Below are 22,765 nucleotides of genomic sequence, written 5' to 3' on the forward strand. Positions count from 1 at the left end.
GAAATTGTTTGAAGTCTTAGCTTTTATTCTGAAGGCCTGGGGCGCATAACGGACGTGTTATTCTTGGTGGCGGGACGCATCTTGATTCCATTGTACGCAGCTGCCTTCCGTCTAGTGAGGTGTTTCCGTTTCCGAAAATAATTTCCGGTTTGAATACCGCAATGTATCACTGTAGTTGTAGTTCTTATTAATATAGAATCTGAAATATCCATATTATGACGATTCTTTTAAAGTTCTGGTCCTGTGAGGCTGTTTAAAACACAAGTTTGTTACTCAATTACAATTACTCCTACAAAAGAGATTAGCAAAATTAGGGGGGAGAGGGAAATAGACAATTTTCTGGAGTATTTACACAGCAAAATATAAAACACATCCACTTCCATTAATGTCAGTTAAAGATTCACTGTAGTGCAATGCCTCAAATATAACAACATTATCAATATGCATGAAAAATATTTTCAAAAATGCAAATGTTGCATTTTTTTTTACCCGTCTTGTGATATTTTAGGTCACTCTGCCCTTTACAAAAGAATAAAAAGTTATAATGAGGGAGAAGACTTTCATCTGTCCCACCTTTGCTTAAAATAAACAGGTTTCTTTTCATTGTGAATCCACAGAATGGATGAATGCAGGGCAGACCCACAAATTAGAGTGCTCTGTTTGAAAATGATATTTATACAGCTTCTTAATAATATGCAATTGTACAGTGTATGCAGAAAGGCCTCCCAGAGACTCTCCTCCAGCACATTATGGGGACAGCATAAAACATCATAAGCTCCCTTTACACTTCCTGTTCAGTAACACAGACCTAGTCTCAATAGGGCCTTTAAACTAGGCTACCCTAAAAGATATAGGCTGTCCCCATAAAAAGTTAAACTCACGGGGAATTTAAATAGATATCACACGTTTGATGCGTTATGTATGAGTGTGTGTTATTTTTTAACCCTTCAGATAATAATTACCTTTTTATTTTTCTGGACTTAATCTCATGAAAAAGTTCAGTAACATGCGCAGTAACATGCGCATTTTTATATCAGATTAAAAAAACATATTCTGCCACCTCCTGCTTGGGACCAAAAATAAAAAAAAAAAAGTTATTTGAGCACACATTTGCCATCTTTTCTTTTTTGAAAAATGGGATTGGGTATTTATGAATAGGAGATCCTGGGATTCTGCGTCATCCCATTGGTTCATGTCACCGCAGTGTGCCTCCCCTCAGGCCGCCACAGCAGAGCCGTCGGTCTCGCTGCTGTGCCGGCGGAAGGCATCGCCTCCTCACCGCGGATCTCCTCTCCTCGGCTCCCCCCCCCCCGCCCGCCTCCTCTCTTTGCGCCGGACCGGACCTGGCCATCACACCCAGCCTCTCTGCAGCCATTGACATGCTTTCAGATGTTTTCAGTGTGCAGCAGTAAAGAGGAGGAGACGGCAGGAGGAGGGGAGGGGGAGATTTCTCTGCTCCTGTTTGGTCCTCAAGGGGAGGAGCCAGTTGTTGATTCTACGCTGCAAAGACAAGGCGCCGTGCAGAGAGGTAAGAGACCGTTTACGTAATAGAAATTATTATGCGTTTTATCTGCAGACTTGTCTAAGGCGCAGTTATTCCGCCGCGCTTTTCTCGCTGTCACTCCTGTCTGTGAGGGATATCTGGAGGTGGAGGTGAATGCGAATACGCAGCCTATTACACATGCCACTCCCTGCAATAGCATACTGATGCCCTGGACAGACCTCTTTAAATGATTAAAAATGGAAGCGTGGAAATGATTATTTTTTTATTTCATGTGGAGGTTAGTGCAAGGCTGCCTTTGCTTCGTCCGCTTTTGTAACATCTTAAATTTGCATTTGCATCCCAATATGTAGCCTACAGGCCTGCTCTTATGGTTTATTTGGATATATGGAGAAATGACTTTTCTCATTTGATCTGCAGAGTTAAATCAGTGAGTTAAAATGCACTAAGACATACAGCACTGTTATGACATACCGCACCATAGGCTGCTGTGATATCATGTAAAACCTAATCCTTGAACTTAGCCTATATTGTGGTTATTCAATAACATAAGCCTACAGGCTGCCTGAGGTCACTGAGACTCAGTGTGGAGCATCACATGGTGCAGAAACAGAGGACTTTGGTCAGGGATGCCGCTCTGTGTGTGTGTGTGTGTGTGTGTGGGCAGGCAGGCAGGCTGAGGTCACTCTCATGCCTCTGAAACCCGCATTGCTGATGTGGGCTTGTGTCCAGTGAAGAGACATTTAAGAAGGTGGATCATCAGGTTTCCCTCGGCTCGCAGCACAGCTCCACATCAGGCTGACCTCTGTTCAGCGAACGCAGAGCAACAGCTTGTTAACAAGTGTCCTCCACAAACGCCGCCAACACTGAGGAGATGATACGCCTGTGATAACACGGTTCATTCAAAGGACAGAATCCAGAAAAGAAAAAAAAAAAGGTGTCCTGTTTGCTCCCTGCTTTGGCGTTTCAGAGGAGGGGGGCAACGCTCCGGGGCAGATGCTGGTTGTGTAATAATCCCATCTGTCATTGTCATTTTTGTCTGTCATGAAGAGGCAGGGTGACTCACTACAGGCTCTAACCTATAGGCAGGTTATCAGGAAGGTTGTAATCATGCGTATACATGTGTAGGATTGTACTTACTTGCATACTTAAAGAAAAATCAGTGTGCTTCATTATAAATAGTGACTTGAACATCCTAGATGGGCAACCTGAAGGGCTGCTTCAGCAATTTAAGAATCGCACTTGCACAATGTCGCGTGAGTCACAAGAGATGGGTTTAAATAAAAAACGAGTGGTCAAAATCAGAGCCAGAGAGGCCACGCTGACATGACTGTTTGTCCCCGTGTGTGGGTCAAGCTGCACAAACACTGGATTTTAGGTTTCCACAATGCAACATCAGTTTCTTTGACCTTTCCTGCCTGCTCTTTCAAACTTCATGCATTCACTTTGTAACATGTTTGAGAGCGATCCAGCCACCGGGACACTTGATGGTGACATCGTCAGGGTTAACCTGTTAACAATGGGTGAAACTGGTGGAATTGCCCTTTAAAACCTTAACGCACTAACTTCTCATCTGTATATTTTCTGTCGAGGTGTGTTTGAGCGCACGCTGCGTTTGTTGTCAGATTGAAACTGCTGTGAATCAGCGTGCTGAATCATGTCAGTAGGTAAGAAAACGAGACTCCAGCCAAAACCTGTGCACATTATGTAACGATGTCCGGTGATGCCGTTTGCCAAGGGGCTCGGTTTTCTTTTGCCTGTTGGAGCTAAATTAAAAATGAGACTGAGGCACATGGCTGGAGCTGTTGGTTTGTTGTGCACTGGTGTAGCTCCATGGGACAGGTGTCACTCACCCTAAAGGTGCTTGAACAGGTCACAAGGTCAAACAGTCGTCTTGTTAAAGTCCTCCTCACACGCTGTTGAGACGTTCGTGATTTATAGTTCCGTCCCCTCTTACGTTGTGAACGATAGGCTCAACAATGATAACTAGTCCATAACATTATCTATAAATTATTATCACATTGTTAATTCAGTGTGCAAATTAAGAAGAAATGGTGTGGATCTCTATGTCTTTTAATCCATTTGTGTGTTAAAAATGACACCCCCCGACAGTCACTGCAGAGATGGAGAGGATTTCTCTCTCAGGGCTACAGTGGCTTCTTTTTCTCCCATAGGATTTCTACCCTCTTCAGTGGTGTGGCTGCTTAACTCTCAGAAGGACTACGTGTTCCCCAAACATGCAGCAGCAGGTTGTAGAATGACACATAACTTCATGAATAACTTAGCTTTATCGCAGTTATTCAGAGTCATTAAATCTGATGTTTTAGGCGAGTCTCGCATGGATGGAGGGTGAAAAAACCTGTTAGAATTGCTGATTAAGTTCTTTGTGCTGTGGCAGGAAAAGAAAAAAAAAGTTCTAGGACAGATTTTGTATTTGTCCTTTAATTCTCTGTAATCCCCCTGAGGCGCCTTAAGAATCTGAATTCTTGTACAGTCTGTGTTCGTTCTGTGGCCAAGAGCTCTCGAGAAAAGTGAGCGAAGCATCAAAGCGTCCTATATAGTAAAGAGAGCAGGTCAAATCTTTAAGTGTGTCTTTGGCCTCAGGAGCAGTTTACTGTATATGCAGCACGCACACACACACACACACACACACACACACACACACACACACACACACACACACACACACACACACACACACACACACACACACTCACTGAAGAGGAAAGAAAACCATTAAGCTGTAAACTGAAGATGTGCTCGCTCTCTTTCCGAGCAGCATCTGTGTCCATCCATGGAGTGGTTAACTGTGCTGTCCCTGGAGCCTTCAGCGTGTTGACATTAAAGACAGTAGGGCTTCTCTTTGTCTTACTCCCCCACTGTCTCATCGCTGAATGTGTTTAGCCACGTGAACGGCGTTAGCTCGGATATTAGCCTGGATGCTTTTTTGGCGGGAAATTCTTGGCTTTGACATCAGAAACCAGAGATGGATGCCACAATGTGGACTTTTTTGAACATTCTGTCTCAATGTAGTTGCACTTTGTTCAGCAGTTAATGACCCTTTGGGTATATTAACCAGTGGTCCTAGAGGACAGACAGCATCTTATCATCAAGAAGTTCCTCGGTCCATTTCCATGTCTGTATCCACATAATTCAAATGAGCATGTGCATAATAACATTTGTGCCTGTGTGGTCTTTGTGTGTGCCGTTTCTGATGGATGGGAGATCTAATGTGAGATGATCACGATGATCTCTAACAATGCAAGGATGCTGCGCACAGATTGGGAGCAGGATGACTGGAGCGAAAGAACATTATCAGTGATCAACGAAGGATTCGGTCAGACGTTGAAGAGAAAACAAAAGGACAACTTTCGTCAGCCCGGGAAGCAAAAAAGTGCACGGCCCGGCATTTAGCCTCAAATTGACTTGCCAGAATACTTTTCCAGATTTCTAAGGGCCATAACTGACCCCAGAACTAGTCTGCTAACTGGAGCCAATTCTCCCAAATCGGCCCAAGTCTGAGCCCGTAAATCCCCGTCAAAGCTGGCAGCCGTGCACACACCAGAGCCAGCGCACATTTGGTCCTTTGCTGCCAAAATGCAATGTTTGTACAATGTCTATAGCAATGATTTTTGCCTTAAAATGAATTAATTGTACATATTTTTCTGTGAAATTTGGCCTTCAAAGCATCAAAGTTTGGATTAACTCACTGCAAAGTTCTCGTGTGTGTTTGATCAGTTAGGCTTGAAGATGTTTTATTTCATGTTTTATATGATCTGATTTGAACCGCCTGCACAAGGTTACTGCCCGCTTCCCTCTTTGTGCAGCAGAACAGTCGTTTTCATTCAGAACACACTGATGGAAAACTTTCCCTCACAGTGACAGCTTATCTAAGTTGTTAGGCGGCGAATTGTGTTGTCTAATTACTCGGCTCTCCGTCTTGTCAGCGTGGAGCAATAAGCCCTGGCTGGAGCCCACTGAGCTGTAATTTAAAAACACTCAATTCTGTGTTTGTCTATTCGTACGTGTCTCGGTGTGCCTGTGTGTGTTCGAGCGTGTCTGCATGAACGTGTGGAGACAGCGTGGGGAGGTCTTTTGAGTGTGTCCCGTGTGTGCTTTTGATGTCTTCATATGTGGGGATTAGTTCTATAAATACAGCACAGCGATGCGTTCACGGCAGAGGTCGGCGCTTTAGATCCCGTGCTTGTGCTGAGAAAGTCAGTCCCCGTGGAGTCCGCGGGGGAGGGAGATTCAAGCGGATGCACGACGCGGAATTGGATCCAGAAAAGCTCCAAAAAAGACATGCGGAGGGAGGACTGAACGTTTTCAAATCATTGCTGGGGAGTAGTTTTGTTATTAGGGATGACTTAGCTCAACACGGAGTGCCTCCACTGCTTTGTTTTCTATTCTCAAATCTGCAAACAGAGGAGTGATCTGAGCCTGAACTACCGGAGAAGACTTTTCATTCACTGAATGGTGGAAAAAGTGAGTTAGCAGTGGACCAAATGCTTGTAACTGATGGTCAGGTGATAGAGAAGATACCGTTAAAGGGATGAGGACGTGCACTTCACCTCACTGAAGAATTTTAAAGAGCTGAAACTGTCACTGTTCGTTTCTCAGTGTAGAAAACAGGTTGTAAGAGCTGTATGGATGCTGTGGCAGTGACTTTGACCTTGTATCTGTGTCGTCTGCCTTCACAAACACCTCTCCTCTCAGTGGTTCAGATTGCTCTGGTGTTCTGGCAAATCACCAGTGTGTTATTTTATTTCTCATTTATCAGGAATCTTTGTTTCACTTCTAAAGATGTTGATGGGGTGCTAATCTCGTCTTTTAAGGCTTTATTTTTTTGCGAGCTAAAAATGCTTTTTAAGTATGTAGGATCCCTATTTAGTGATTAGTGACACTTTGCGCATCAAGTCAGTCAATTAAGGGAATTTGGGAGGTGTTCAGGTGTTTGCTTTTGGCTTTCGCTTTTTCAGTTTTGGCACTCCAAAAGGAAAAAGTTTGGACACCCCTGGTTCAAATGTTTCATTTGTTAACTTTGGTTTTTAAAGAAGTTTCCTATCAGATCATTTCTTGGAAGATGTTTAAATTTCACTGCCACAAATATTAAGTCTGCTTTAACAATAATTCCAGCATGAAATGCAAAAAAAAAAAGTTTGCGGTGCATGTTGCGTTTTAGTACTTTTTTTATTTTATGGGGCACTTGCCAAATTGTATCTCAACAGAAAAATGCAGCGCTCCAGTAGTTCCAGCAGTGCTCCAGTGGAAAGAATATCTTGCATCGAAAATATCAACACTAATCATCAGTTTATGGTGCCAGCTTTTCAAAGGGCAAGAGTGTCTTTTCTTCACTCTTAAATTATCATATATAATGATGTGCTGCTGCAAGAGGAGCCTGCTATTCATGTCGATTTTAACATATCCACAGGACTAGACGTAAATACAGCTCTAACTCTCACTCTCAGTCGGGCTCGGCAGGCTCTGCAGTGTTACATAAATCCAGAGTCTTTGTGCATCCCTGTTAAAAGAGTGATGAAGTATATAGCTCCTGTAGCCTTATCCTGCCTCTGTGGTTGATTTGATGCATTAAAAAAAAAACAAAAAAACACCGGTTTGGCTTTTTCTTCGATTCCAGAATTACAGAACACAAAACAGTTCTTTAAATAGACGCTGATCTGTAATCATATCATATTTCATGGCGTGTTCCATGGTCTCATTTGACGTAGTGGCAATATGGAGACACATTTTAATTGGTCTGGGCTTGCATGAATCACCTCTTGCTCTCTTTGCTCTCTGGTCCTGATTATGAAAGCTCACTGCTGCCTAATGGAGACAGAATGAGTTGTCTGTGCTGTCTATCACTGCCCGTCCCCTGCCTCACCCTCCATCTCCCCCAGTCCTTTCTGTCAAACCAGTCACAACTCTCTCATCCGCCTGCTCTTTGTGTCTCATGACTGTGACCTTATTGCTCATGCTAAGGCCGTATGACGGGCAGGCCGAGGCTGCAGAGAGGCCGCGGGTGGGGATTTTAAATACAGATTCAGGAGTTAAATGGCACAGCTTGTTTTTGAAGTGACTGGTTTTGTGACCATATTGAAAGGTCAGATTTTAAAGTTAGCTCCTGGTATTGTGTCCACTCACGATTTAAGAGGAGGTTCAGAGGCATCTATTGGCAGAATACAATGTACAGTAGCCCAGAATGGACAAAGCAAATACAATACAACCTTGGAAAAAGAGTGGTGAGGCAAGGGGCATTCAGTTGCTTGCAATCTGCAACCTCACCACTAGATGCCACAAAATCCTGCACACTGGACATTTAATACATAATATATAATTTTATGTGGAGCAAATGCTAACTGGTTGCTAATGATGATGAAGATATAACAGGTGAAGTATGAAAGTCCTGTTTTCTGTTGTTGCTCTGCATAACATAGATAACATTTATATTCATGTGAATGAGAATTCAGAAAGGAACCAGGCTGCAAATTATGGTTAAAACTGAAGTAAGCTGCTGCCACTTAAGAGGAAAAGGCCAATTGTTTTTAGTATTTTATTACATTTTGTTACCCAGTTGTAAATTTGGCTTGTGACCCCTTAAAACAAAGAAATGTCTTCTTGAAACCCCTCATCACCACATGTCTAACTGCTGTGACCAGTTCAACCAAAGTGGGAATGTCCTTGCTGTTGCTATATTTGAATAATTTAAATAGGAATAAGTGAAAGGTAAGTTAAATCACTCAGAAATAGGCTTTTCTTGGGACCTGACCCCAGGTAGGGAACCGCTGGTGTAGATCAGCATCCCAAGATTGAATTAATGTGCAATTCCAAAATGATTTAAAATATATATTCTTTTTAATATAAAACTGTTTTGGGATTATAATATATATCACAATGTGGAAGTGTGTAATTATATTTCAAATATGGTAATTAAATTGATGTTGAATGCAATAAATTGTGTTCCATTGTAATCCTTTGCATTGTGCGTCGGATTTAGTGGCATCTAGTGGTGAGGTTGCAGATTGCAACCAACTGATATACCCCTCCTCTCACCCCTCTTTTTCACAGCATGTAGGAGATAATACGGTGGCTACAAAAAATCCGAAAGGCACCATCTAGAGTCAGTGGGTCTACACTAATGAAAACATATGTTAAGGATATTACATTTATTTATTACGTGATATTACATTTCTTCCAATAGAACTTCCTAAATCCTAAAGAGTGGACCTTTAAAACTTCACTAACCAATTTTTCCATTTCACTTTCACATTTTTCTCATTTGGACAAAAGAAATGTGTGCGACTGCAACACATTATAATCAAATCATCTCAATGCCATCCCACTGAAAGCTGACGATTATACTGAATTATCGCCTCTGATGCGTTCAGCAGCTCCACTTTTCATCTACGGACTTTTTTGTACAACAACATGTTTTCTGACAAAATGGCAGAATGCACATCCCATTATTTCTGATTCACTGTCATTTAGTCATGACTGCGATGTTTGTCTCCAGGCTGAGGGACTGCTCGTGGTGAAGACGAGGCCTTAAATGATGAAGGACTGTGGGCCAGTTCAGGACTAGCTCAGACCGAAGGAACTGCGGCGGAGGTGGAGAGGAGGAAGAGGAGGAGGGAACGCGGACTGAAGAGACAAAGCAAGATCACATGACCAGGTCTCGGAAAGGCTCCAAATTAGTGATGCTCCCCTCAGGCGGGGATTACCTCCTCCCTGTCGTCTACCTCTCCATCTCTCCTCCCGCTCTTCCTCCCACATACAGTGGAGCAGCCGTCCAGCTTCAAGACTCTGAGCCGTGAGAGCTCACTGCGCTCACCCACCCACGTACACGTGCACACACACACACACACACACACACACACACACACACACACACACACACACACATACACATACACCCCCCTCACTCTCTCTCCCTCACACACACACACACACACACACACACACACACACACACACACTCTCTTCTTGCATCCCGCTCATGGTCGTTGGCCTGACCTCCTCAGCTGCTGCTCCCACTCTAGTCCCAGACCATGAAGAGGCCCAAGCAGCAGACGGGGCCGCTGAGCTTCCTCAGCTTCTTCAGCAGGAAGCCCAAGTCGGAGCCACGGCCCGAGAGGCCCGTGGAGCCCTGGCCCAAGGAGGAGGTGGCCATCACTCTGACCCCGAGCGAGCACCCAGAGCAGGTGAGGCTGAGGCATCCAGCGCTGTTACTGTTGTCTGGGAGCGAGCGAAAGTGAGGAAGTGATCGCATTATTTCTTCTTGTTTGTTTTGGCTTCAGGTAGACATGGTGAGTTTAGTTAAGCTTTTTCCATAAAATGTTTCATTTTGGTTTTTGTATGTTCCAGTTTCAGCACTAGTTTTACATGTTTCGGTTCAGTTTTTCTTTATATTTTCTTCCTGGCTTGAAGGGAACCTGCTACTTAAAACCAGGAAAATGTTAAAATAGTACTGTGACTGTCTACTTAGCTAAAACAGAGTTTAAATGATAGTATACCGGTTATTTTAAGAGCAATCATGATAAAAAGTCCTATTCATAATAATGCATTGGCTCATTGCTAGTCTTTTATCCCGCTATACGTATAGTGAGGAGATTTAACTGAAATTTTTGACCTTGAAACATAAGACTGAAACATGTCAGATGTCTGGTTTTGTGGCCAAAAATCTGAATGTCTCACTCGTTGTTGCGTAAGAAAGACAAACCTGAAGTGAGGCTGTAGATCATTAACTCTGGATGGATTAGCTTCTGCTTGCTGCCTCCCTCTCCCATTCTGTTATAGCCCAAATCCATTAGAGTGTTTATTTAATTAATTGGCAATTTCAAGAAATGATGTTGCCAAGATACCAAGTACACCAAATACAAAAAGTATCCACCTGCATACACTCTCAGAGTCCTTTTCACAAGAAATGTGAGGATGTTTCATTAGCTTCCATTTGAAATAAAACAAAAAAATCCTCATCATCAATGTTTTTAATGTATGTGATTGGATTTTGGCGAATCAGCAGCTGTGAACCTGTTCACAGGACCTCAACCTCACAGCAGAAGAGGCAGGAGAGTCAAGAGTTCCTGGAGGAGAAAGAGGAGAAGGAGGAGGTCCACCAGCAGCGGCTGAGGCAGGCGACGACGGTGCCGCCACGGCCGAGTGCGTGGGCGGGGTCAGCAGCGGCTCCACCGGCGTCCTGTCCCTCTCCTCCTCCAGCCAGGAGCAGCTTTTGGACGAACACCTGGAGGAGTGCCCACTGTGCCTGCTCAGTCAACCGCGTTGCCACTTCCCACGACTCTCCTCCTGCTCCCACCGAACGTGCTCTGACTGCCTCCGCCAGTACCTGCGCATTGAGATCTCAGAGAGCCGGGTGGGCATCGCGTGCCCGCAGTGCCCCGAGACTCTGGCGCCGCTGGATGTTCGTGCCATCCTGGATGACCGGGCGCTGCTGGAGCGGTTTGAGGAGTACCAGCTGAGACGTTTCCTGGCTGCTGATCCAGACACACGTTGGTGCCCTGCGCCTGACTGCAGGTGAGAATCAGACCACCAGAAAATCGTAAAAGCTTTGTCCTGCATGTTTTTTACGCTGGAAAAAGTCTCTTTTCAAAATCAGGATAATATAATTTAGTTCAATAGATTTTGAATGCACGACTTTTTCTTGCAACTTTGTATTTTTCACTGTTGTATAGCTACTTCAACTCAACTTCCACCACCATCGTTAACTAACTTTGAGAAAAGCAGATTGAATAAAGGAGAGGAAAAGGTGGAAGTAATGAAAACAGCGTCTTCTCGAGATTGCCTAAACTTGTAGAAAAATGTACTTTTTTATTGACATCTTGAGTCAGACAGTAGCGACTCACTGTAATTACAGAAAAAAGAAAAAAGAAATCAGTGTTCAATATGGCAGCTCTTGTCAAACCCCTGTCATCCCACCACCAGCCTTATGTAAAACACAAGACTGGAGCAGTGTCAGAGTGATTGACTGAGCTTTGAAAAGATGAACTGACAGCATGTGAAAGCTCACTTTGAGCTTTACATGCATCCCAAGGCTGTTTAAAATTTTGATGCAGCCAAGATATTTCACAGATCCTGAAGCAGAACAGACTGATTGTGAATGATGAAGTAAGCTTCTTTGCTTTGGTAGCTTCAACTCTTCAAGAATCCAGTCCAAATGAGGGACTACACACAGCAGCACAAACACAGTGCATGGTGCAGTGGGAGTGAACGGAAGAATCTGAGAAGATCTGAGACTGTTTTACTGTTTTTAGGATGACGCGTCGCGTAGAGATGTTTAAAACACAGCTACTGTGATTCAGTGCGGAATCACAACAATCATATATCACACAGGGAGACATTCACTGTGGGAGAGACAGATGTGTTTTTCCCATTGAATGCAGCCTCCATAGACCACAATGCAATGCAACCACAAGTTTCGCACTGAGTTTACGCTCATGTTTTCTTTGTAACACACGCATGCACTGATCCGTTGATGTATCGCCTCCATGCTCATGGATGGGTAACAAGATATGGCTGCTGATGAGAAATCATAATGTGTGTGTGTGTGTGTGTGTGTGTGTGTGTGTGTGTACATGTTGTGTGTGGGTGTCGGGTGAATATTTGTGGTCAAAAGCACGTATGCACCAGAGTTCAGTGGTAGACTGTCTGTCTCCCCGGCTGTCAGAGCTCACAGTCTGCTCATGATGAATGAGTGCAGCAAAAATCAATATGCCAACCTGTCTGATGCTGTGGTGAATTAAATAGAACAGAGAAACAAGAGATCGGATTAATCTGCAACAGATCTGCAGAATTTTGAGCTTCACATATTGAAAAAAAATGTTTACAAGTGGTGGTCTGCAGTGTTATGAATTTTCGATGATTAATAGCTTCCACATTAGAGATTCTTTGAAGTGTCGACCCGTTATGTAAACTGGTCAGTCACAGTTATGGTTTGTGTATTCCCATGTTCCCAATATATACACATTCCTGGAGGTCTTAGGGACAGGAGCTTAGCTGGAGATTATGTTGGCTCTGAGACAGCGTGCTCTGTGTGTCCACACGCTCGGATCAATCGATGCGTGCACATTTTGTCATGTTTTTGCTGCATATGTGAGTCTGCTGGAGGTGGTTTCAAATGAGGAGCTTAGCATATGCAGACAGGATCTGCAGCACAAGGATTTCATGTGGAAATCTTTCTGGGCCTACGTTGATGTCAAAGACCGGGACTTTTATCCAGCATTGCTGTAGTTTGACATTTGCGGAAGGATTTTGGTATTTTCCCCAAAAAGAAGCTTGTTGAACTCCCCTGACTAACATGACTGACTTGAACTTATGTCAGTTAAAACACATAACCTGTACTATTTTCAGTTTAAAGTATTAAATATCCAATAAGTTTAAAAATGTATGTGCAAGCAGGATTTTGTTGACATCACGACTACAACCCTGATTCCAAAAAAGTTGGGATGCTGATTTATTTATGTTTTACCCAGCAACCCATAACTTTTGGGTCGTAGTATGGAAGCCAGTCACGGTCCAGTTTGCAACTTGCACAAGTGTGTTGAGGAAACTTTGAAGCCTCCAGTGCGCACACGCTGAGAATGACCTCTTCAGTCATGCAGGAGACATCTTGTCTCTGGCAGTTGAACTTCTGAAAGGAAAATCATTTGCATATTCAAAGATAAAGGATTTGTCAATGATGAAGAAGGAGTAGATTGAGCTTTTAAAGATGTTAATTGATATTTTCTGTGGACAACCATATAAGAGAAATTATTATTCAAAGCAGAGTATTTTTAGATGCCTTGAAACTTGTTGGAGTGGGATTGTGTGTGTGTGTGTGTGTGTGTGTGTGTGTGTGTGTGTGTGTGTGTGTGTGTGTGTGTGTGTGTATGTGTGTGTGTGTGTGTGTGTGTGCGTGTGTGTTTGTGTGTGTGTAAGGGTGTTTAAGAACTAAATAATCTAATTATTGCTGGTTTGTTTGACAAAGATAGATATCCGCTGATACCTGGAAATTCATAAGCAGGTCCGCGCCGGCTTTGTTGTTCAGCCAAAAGGGCCTGACTTGAAAATCAGACGCAGCCAGTTTAAATGCAGTCTGACACCAAAGTGGGACCCAGGCAGCAGTCTAATTATCGTCTGATGTGTGTGTGGCCTTCAGCCTGTCTGATTCATCTGCCTTTGTGACAAAGCTGCAAACCACATCAGGCTGGAGGTGCCAAAGGAAAACGCCTGGAGGAGCATTTCAAAAAACTTCACAACACAGCAGCTCTGCCTGGATCCTCGAGCCCCCTGTGAATCACTCACAGTTACTTTCACTTGTATTTGATCATTAATCACATGATCTTTTGAATATTGAAATTTATGTTAATGTCCCCTCTGAGGAGCGAGATTAGGTCCACAGACGCCAAGCTCCTTCTTATAATCATAATGACTGCTCAAGATCTGAGGATGGTATATTTCTGGTTCAGGTGCTGAACTCTGGAAACCAGTCCCACAGACAGTTGTATCTCTCTTTGAGTTGTGATTCACTGAGGCACACAGTCAACAGATGTAGCTGCTGTGTGCGAGCAAAACCAACAATGAACAATTCATTGTGTTTCACCAGGCTGAACACATGAACAATGCAAGGATCAAGCAATGGATTCGACTCCCTGCAGCATTTTAATAGAGACTCCAGACAAGCAAACAAAGCTGTGATCTTTAAATGAAACTGTGAGTCTCAGCTGAGCACGTTAGGACAACAGGATGGAGTAGTGAGTGGAGAGAACACCTGGATTTAAACCTCCATGATGCCTCAATTAACATACTAATGATGTCCATTTTTTACCTGCAGTTTCTCTCTCTCTTCAGCTATGCAGTGATAGCTTACGGCTGTGCGGAGTGTCCCAAGCTGAGCTGTGGCCGTGAGGGATGCGACACGGAGTTCTGCTACCACTGTCGGCAGTTGTGGCACCCCAACCAGACGTGCGACCAGGCCCGGCGCCAGCGAGCCCGCCACACCTCAGGCGGCAACGATGCCTCCACGCTGTACGTCTTCAATGAAGAACCCGGAGGAGGTGAGACCTTCTTTTGTGGCGGAAATCGGAGGACCTTTGAGGTTATTTCATCCTTATCACAAGTGCCAGATGAATATTGCAGAGCGCGTGGCCGCCCCCTAACACTTTGACTCTGTTGCTGAAGATGCAGAGGAGATCAAAGCGTGCCCTCGCTGTGGTGCCTACATCATGAAGACCAATGACGGCAGCTGTAACCGTATGAACTGCACTGTGTGTGCCTGTCAGTTCTGCTGGCTGTGTATGCAGGAGATCACCGACGTGCACTACCTCAGGTACTCGGCTCATGAACACATTATCATACCAAAGCAAATGCCAACATCTAAAAACCATGTAGTTTTATTTACCTGGGGAACCGGCAGTGAAACAAGTAGCTGATTAGTTGTTAAATTGAATAACTGCTAATAAAAATAATCACTATTTGCTTTCCTACAATGAACTTTCTTGGTGTTTGGGACATATGCAGTGAGAGCCCTGCACAAAAATACAAGAGAAAGAGCAGCAGAATTTGATCCTTGTCTCACAGCAGCATGAGGTGAGAAAAATGCTTGGTGGCACAAGTCCAACTCCAGCAAATATAAGATACTGAACAGCTTCTTCAGAGGCCAAAGACTCTATAACTAGCCCCACTGAAATGAGCATACCCGTGTTCACACCTCTATTCCATCTGTACATTTGAAAGCAGTATCCAGTCACAGACAAAAACCGGGCCCGTCAGCAAGGCACAGACAGTATGTCATTGTTGAGAGGCTGCGCTGCTTTAAACTGTTCGTCTGGGCTTCCATTGATTTTTCCAGTCCTGGAAGGGAGTCGCTGCTGACTTGTCATCAATTAATCAGCCCTATCTGCCTCCATATTTCCATGCGGCAGAATATGTAACTCAAGCTACAAGACTAGCTAGAGGCTGATTAGGTAAATTTGAAGTTCATCTGTCTGCCGGTCCAGGTCTGTTTTCTAACTACAGTGTGTGAAAGGTGCATATATGCAAGAATTTTTGATGTATTGATCATTTTTATGTCTTCAGTTCTGTCGCCTGAAGCATGAATCACACACACACACACACACACACACACACACACACACACACACACAGGCAGAGTTTCTCTCTGTGTGAGCTGCATTGTCTTTCGACCTCCATCCTCCCTGTCTGTTCACAATGTTTCACAATGCAAAATCGCAGTGAACGTCCTCTTGAAGGGCAAAACTTTTAGCATCTCACTGCAAATCTGCCAGTGCAGAGCAACAGAGCACAGTCCTAATATCTCATCATAATTCCTCCCACACAGGCTTTTACAACCTCAGAGTGACATTTGCTACTGTGATTCAAACGCTTGCTTGGAGAAAAAGCATGGCCCTCAGGAACTGTTTGTGTTGCTTATATTGTCACTGCTGCTTTAATTTCTGCTTCATTAAGACCAAACAGCATTAGTCAGTGTTCTACTGCTTTCCCTGGCAGGAAGAGTAACGCCGCAACAGCAAAGGCTCATACAAGATTAACGGAGCACTTTAAGGCAACGCTTATTGCACCTAATGTCACATCCAGAGACAGAAAATGTGACTTCTCGTAAGCGGACTTTTCCATTTATCTAACAGCAGTATGTCAGATAAATGAGTCTATGAATGGTAGCTGTAAATGGTGGTAATTGAGGGAGAAAGTTATAAGTAAGAGACAAATGCAGATGAGGTCATTCAGTCGGGGTAATGATGTAATGACAGCAGTGAGACAGACAGTTAATGTTGTCACACTGTTGCATCAGCGCTTATTCATGCCACTTTGGTAAAAACTAATCATTCAAAATGGTTTTGTGTTTGCGTCAAAGTTGGATGAGGCTGCATGAAAGGTCATGTCCTGATGGAGGGGGTTATTATGAGTCTTTGGAAGTTTGCACATAACCTTTTTTGTATATTTTGAGAATAAAGTTGGGATAAGACCAAATATCTAACTGAGGGTGATGGGAATTTCATGAATTTTGCTGCTATTTGTATTGGCAAGTAGTAAATGTAAATACAGCACACTAGATGGAAAGTCAGGTAATCAAGGTTATGAGAAATGATTGTGTAGGAACCTTGAAAATCTGTAGCAAATTTCACAGCAATCCACCGAATAGCTTACAAGATATTTCACTGAAAGCCAAAAATGTCAACCTCATGGTGGCGTCTGGAGAAGTCTGGAGATCATTAAAATCAGTAGCATTCATCCTCAGGTCAGTACAAAACGTCATGGCAGTCCACCCACAAACTGACAGAATTACATTTCCACCCACAGAGCCATGACGCTCACATGGCTAAAAATAAAAATCTGATCTCCCCTGTTGTGTCTCTTGTGTGTCTCAGTCCCTCAGGATGTACATTCTGGGGGAAGAAGCCATGGTCTCAAACCCGCAAGGTTCTGTGGCAGGTGGGCATGTTGCTCGGAGCACCGGTGGTCATCTCCCTTATAGCAGGCATCGCCATCCCAGTCATCATTGTGGGCATACCAATCTACATGGGCCGCAAGGTGCAGACCAGTCAATACATCTTGTGTCACGTCAAATCAAGGTTTGAATGACTGGTTGAGGTTCTGTATGATTCCTATTACCTGACATATGTGGTATTTCTTCCCCTCCAGGTCCATGGTCGCTGTAAGAAAAACAATATCTCAGGAAGTAAGCACTACTTGACGGTGGCGAGTGGGGTGATGATGTCAGTGTTTGTGTCGCCGGTCATAGCAGCAGTCACTGTGGGTAAGGAGCAAACAGCAACATGGCCGCCCTCTGTCCTGCACGCTGAGACGAGCCACTGAAGTTTGGCGTCAGCTCGTCTCTGCAAAATTAGTTGTGAATTAGTTATAGAACTGTATTTTTTAAGAAAGTTGATAAAATCACCACAATATCCTCACATAGCACTTTAGGTCAGAGACTGAAGAGACCTCGTATGCTAAATATGCTAAGTTATATAATAAAAATATAATAAAACTGTAGTTTTATCAAAATTTCTAATATCTGGGGAACAGTATTTATGTGGATCAAAAAGTCATTAAAGATAAAGATGATCCACATGGCTGCTAGCTGGGAAGCGTCTCCCATAATCCCCTCCATAATAATGAGTAAGGACTGGAGGATCAAGAGCGAGAAGCCCCCCCTCTTTTCACATGCTGCGCTCACAATTATAGACCTAAAATTAAAGAATTGCTTTGACATTTTGGGAAATATGCACATTTGCAGAGAAAAATGACACCACTCTCATATGATGCTACCACCAAAAAGCCCGCCTACCAGCACCTGTAAGGCTAACTGATTAACACTTTGTCTCATTTGTATCTGTGCAAAAGCTGAAGTGTAAAAATTGTGCATTTTACCTTCCATAAAACCACAGCGTGACATTTTTACACTTAGTTTTTGAATAGATGATCTGCCAGTTTCCCCATGTTTCTAGTCTTTATGCTACGCTAAGCTAACCAGCTGCTGGCGGGAGCTTCATATTTACTTTACAGGAATGAAAGTGGTGATCTTCTCTGTAAGAAAACAGATGAGCGTATTTCCCAAACAGTCAAACTATCCCTTCGATAAAATCATGAGTATTCAATGTATGCAAACATGCCGCTTGATGTCATCACCACGCTCACATAAATGAGCATTTTGATGACTCATGCAACTTCCTGCTGTAGGTAACATTTGCGGCTGTGCCAGAACCCCTTAAGGCTTCAGCAGCCTCTCAGCTTCCCTCTGCAGTGTCAACCATCACTGTACTACACATTGACAGGCCCTGCCTTTGCACACACACACTCAGACACATTCAGCTGCACTGTACTCTTCACCCTCACCTCCTACCCCTGCACATCCGACCCCTCCCACTTGCACCGCTGCCTCTGGTTCATTTCATCTCATCTGTTTTGAGCTTTCACCGTACTACAATTGATCTTTAGTTTCTCATATTTCATTCACAGCTCCCTGTCCTGTCATTTCTCTCTTTTTCCTCTCTCTCACACACACACACAGCCTCTCGCGCTCACTCCTCTCTTTCCGTCAACTGTTAGGCTGGCAGGCTCATCCTCTTGCCCTGGTTTCACCCTGTCGCTGAGTCAATAGCGCGCCAGCGTTCCCGCTGTGTTAATGATGTCCCTTTGTTTGGTCGGCACTCTGCTTTGTGCTCCCGAATTCCTATCTCAATCACAGGTTGCATAATCACACAGACCCTCCCTGCGCTGTGTGATCGCTGCTCATCGAGTTTGAGGGCTTGTTAAAAGTGCTTTTGTGAAGGTTATGAAGGAGAGTGGGGCGAAATCGAATTTTTTTAGGGTTGAAATGGCTTTTTTAGAGGAGTTACGCACTGCTCTCTTCTCAATATCTTTCCATCTCTCACCATAACAAATGCTTCCAATTTCTTTTACAAGACTGTCCTGGACAACATAGCAGCACCACACGGAACAAAAAACATACAGTATATTATAGACTTACAATGAATTAGATAAAATAGAAGCTTGATCGCAATGCACATAAGATCAAAGGGATGAAATAGCTAGAAATACGTCATAGAAAAGCAGATATGCAGGAAATTAAAATTCTTAAAAATGAAAAAACAGAAAATGGATGAATAATGCTGGATCGGCTCGTCTCCAATTAACAGAGACTTGGTTTAAAAGCCTGCAACGAAAGAGGTTCCTGAAAGAGGGTGATCTTGGAGCATAAGCACTAGGTCTGAGTATTATTTAGAACAACAGAACTGCTTAAATGTAGAGGTCAAGATGCCAGCAATAGCGTCATCCTGTCACTGTTTCAGCAACTTAATTCTGTGTGCAGTGGACAGGGAAGCAGGAGGGGCTCCCCCCTGTGTTTGATTTTGGGTATTGCAGGAATAATGGTAAGGTAAAAACTGTGTAAAAGGGCGCTCCACCAGCTAAACATGTCCTAAAACTTACATCCAAACAGAAATCAGTGCACAAACTGTAGACAGATGATTGGGAGAAATAGACATGTTTTTGTTTTTCACACTTTTCTGTTTTCCTGCAGGTGTGGGTGTGCCACTGATGCTGACATACGTCTACGGGGTCGTCCCCATGTCGCTCTGTCGGAACGGTTGGTGTCGACCGCAGAGTGAACCCCCTGAAACACATAAAATCCAACTGGAGGACTTGGCCAGCTGTGAGTACAGGATTTACACATTCTTGGACACACACTCATTTGCTTTCTTGCCAGATGATTGGCAGTTAGCTTAGCTTAACATAAAGACTGGAAGCAGAGGGAACCAGCTAGCCTGGCTGTGTCCAAAGCTCGAAAGCGCCACTCTAGGCGTGCCTCTTATTAATGTGTTGCATCTTGTTTGTCTTGTCCGTACACAGAGTCATATAAACTGACAAGCTGTGGTTTAAGGGGATTATTTCTTAGTGAGCAGCAGCAGGACTTCCTGTCAGGCACAACAAGAAGACAGTGACTGTTACTGTTTGTGTGGTTCGACAAACTGACAGTATCTGTCAGTAAGCTTTAGAGTGCTGGTAGGCGATGAAAGCCAGAATAGCTGTTTTCCCACATTTCTAATCTTTATGCTCAGTATAGCTCATCTCCAGGCTGGAGCTTCATATAGGCCTAATAAACAAAATGTCAAAGCAAATGAGATGATATGACTGTGTAGTTAACTTAGGTTAAGGACTCTTAAGTCTGCATAAGTACTAGGTGCATTGTGATGTTTGCTCCAAAGTGCGGCCTGATCTGATGAAGTTTCAACTTCTCTTATAGATCTTCTATTCTCTCATGTAGTCAGTGACCACTGGACAGGTCAGAACAACCCAACGCTCAGCGACACCAGCGTCCAGGAAGTCAGAGTCAGTGTACAGGAAGTGGGCGTCCTCCCCAGTACAAGCACCACGCCCCCGGAGCTAGATAGCTACGAGGAATTGGACGAAGCCACAAAACACCACGGATACACCCAGCAGGACAGCCGCTCAGACTGCGAGGTGGTTATTGTGCCTGACAGCAAGGTCGATGACACACAAGCGCTTCCTGTGAGGTAAATGCTGCGTCTGCCTCCTGTTCTCATCCACAACTTCAGTCCCGACTGAAATGTTTCAACCAGTATTGGATGGATTGCCATGCTGCTACCATGGCTGTAGGCTCTTAGTCCTGCTCTTTAATTGTTTTTTGGGAACTTTTATGAATGTAATACATTAGTTTAAGCATATAATTCTCAAATCAGACTCATTTTGATTGCCTGGCTGCCTTTTATTGATTTTTTTATGTGTTTCTACTGTCACCACAGGGATGGAACCAATTTTGAGGTCCGTGTGGAAATTGAGACCCATCCCAGAGGCGCCCGCCAGTCCAGCCTAAGTAGCATCCTGTCTAGCCGAAGCTTGTCGGTGGAGTCCCTGGGACACTCGCAGTCCCAGTCCCACGACTACCTGTGTGCCTCAGAACTAGAAGAAAGACGAGAGGGGGGAGGAGGAGAAGGAGAGGAGCAGGAGGGAAGAGAGAAACCAGGAGGGGAAGCAGGAGGAGACGAAGGGACAGTTTACCCAGTCTTTGAGATAGACGGTGTATGAGGTCCTCCAGTGCAGGCTTTGTACTTGATTGAAGATTAGTCAGGTTGTATGGAAAGAAACACGTGCTGACGTGTCACCGGACTGACCTGAAAATCTCTGTCCAAGACCACCTCCTGCTTCTAAGACGGGCCCTCCCACCAGTTGCCTTCTAGCTCCAGCCTCTAAGGAAGACGCGGGTTTAGAGAGAGCAAATGAAAAATGCGAGTGTGTGTGAGAGTTTGTGTATGAGACAAATAGCATGAGACCATGACATAAAAATCGGAGGGGGATAAACTGTAAATCAGACGGGATCCAACAATGAATCAAAAACACACGTGACTGAGAGCATGTTAGCTGACCCGTTCAGTCTGTCTTTTTCTACGTTGTCCTTTCTGGAAGAGACTACCTTACTCCCCCTCTATCTTAAATCTATTTCATGAAGCCCTCTATCTGTCTCGCTGTACTCTCACACTTCTTTTAGTGACCTCACCTCCCTCCTCCCTCTCCCCGTACAAATAAAGAGACCCCACACAAGCATGATCTGTTTTATGGGTAATTAAGAATCTAACAACTGTTGTGCCACCAAGTAAATATCAAATGCTTCTCAGGCTAAGTTGTAAAACAGTAGGAGGGGATTTTTTCCCCCCTTAAAGAAAATCTCCAGTACTTTTTTGGTCACATGTGAATTGGGCAACTTTAAACAGACGACGCATGCTTCACTGTTATTCTTTTGTGAAAGAAGGCCATTTGGAAATGACATCTGAAATCTACTGAAGCCTGCAACTGTTGTTCTTGATTGGAGTAAAAAGTGCTCTGTGACATTATGGCAGTGATTGAATTGACCGGGCGGCTTTAAATACCATTTATCACAACTATTAATCTCAAATCCACAGTCTTCCATGGAAGGGGGACAGGGCAGCGGTGTCACTTTTGCTCTGTTTTAGTGCAGCTTTTAGCCTTCAAGAGGCTATTTCCTTTTAAACTGTGGAGGGAGACGTTGCTTTAGTTTGTAAAAATGCTCATTCTGAGGCAGATGCTGTACGTATGCGTTAGTGACGACGACCACGTGGCAGCGACACTGCAGTCTTTTTCTGAAGACACTTGGATTTTAAAGTAGCTGCATGATTCTACTACTTGCTGTGTATCCAGGATAACACATGAACACACACGAGTGGATTCACACATGCACACTCACACACACACACACACATATGCCCACACACACCGCAGTAAAGTGTAGTTGCAGTAGTGTGCGCTGCTGAGAGCATAAAATATAATCTAAAGACCCTCTGAAATGATCACAGAGCACCAAAATTACAACAGCAGCATGCCACCTCAGGCTAAACTCTAATAGCCCCTTCTAGAAGATTTATGAGAATTACATGACTATACATGCTCTGCTTAGCTTCCTGAGTGTGAAATACTTGTGAGAGATGAACTCGGACACGACGTGATAACCTGTGCTGGGTTGTGGAGAGAAACTGAATAAAGATTTCACCATGAAGGACACAATGCATGTTTTGTATCTGTCACACGTTGAGTTTTCATCAGGGAAAGTTCAAGAGGAGAGTCGTTACCTGTTTCCTGATGTGGTGTTTTGCCTTTACTATATTACAGGAGAAGCGCAGACAGGAAAATGGCAAGTTATAGTAATCATCTGAGGCCAGTGGTTCCCAACATTTTTGGCTTGTGACTGTTTAAATGTCTAGTTCAACTACACTTTTT

At 43.9% G+C, this 22,765-nt stretch overlaps 1 protein-coding gene across 3 annotated transcripts; it reads left to right on the plus strand.

Annotated features, from left to right (window-relative positions):
* Positions 1-1,205: 1,205 nt before the first annotated feature.
* On the plus strand, positions 1,206-22,544 carry LOC139347302 (E3 ubiquitin-protein ligase RNF19B). Of its 3 annotated transcripts, none has more exons than XM_070986775.1 (10): positions 1,206-1,528; positions 9,015-9,702; positions 10,542-11,032; positions 14,345-14,550; positions 14,675-14,822; positions 16,882-17,044; positions 17,156-17,270; positions 19,536-19,667; positions 20,259-20,529; positions 20,779-22,544. In XM_070986775.1, the coding sequence occupies exons 2-10, from the start codon at positions 9,550-9,552 to the stop codon at positions 21,059-21,061; spliced, it is 1,962 nt and encodes a 653-aa protein (XP_070842876.1). In that variant the 5' UTR covers positions 1,206-1,528; positions 9,015-9,549; the 3' UTR covers positions 21,062-22,544. The 3 variants fall into 3 exon arrangements, with proteins under 3 accessions (XP_070842876.1, XP_070842878.1, XP_070842877.1); XM_070986777.1 differs by having other exon boundaries at positions 1,231-1,528; positions 20,280-20,529; XM_070986776.1 differs by having other exon boundaries at positions 1,231-1,528; positions 14,681-14,822.
* The last annotated feature ends 221 nt before the right edge of the window (positions 22,545-22,765 follow it).

This window comes from Chaetodon trifascialis, chromosome 19 (assembly GCF_039877785.1).
Source record: "Chaetodon trifascialis isolate fChaTrf1 chromosome 19, fChaTrf1.hap1, whole genome shotgun sequence".
In the NCBI taxonomy this organism is placed as follows: domain Eukaryota; kingdom Metazoa; phylum Chordata; class Actinopteri; order Chaetodontiformes; family Chaetodontidae; genus Chaetodon; species Chaetodon trifascialis.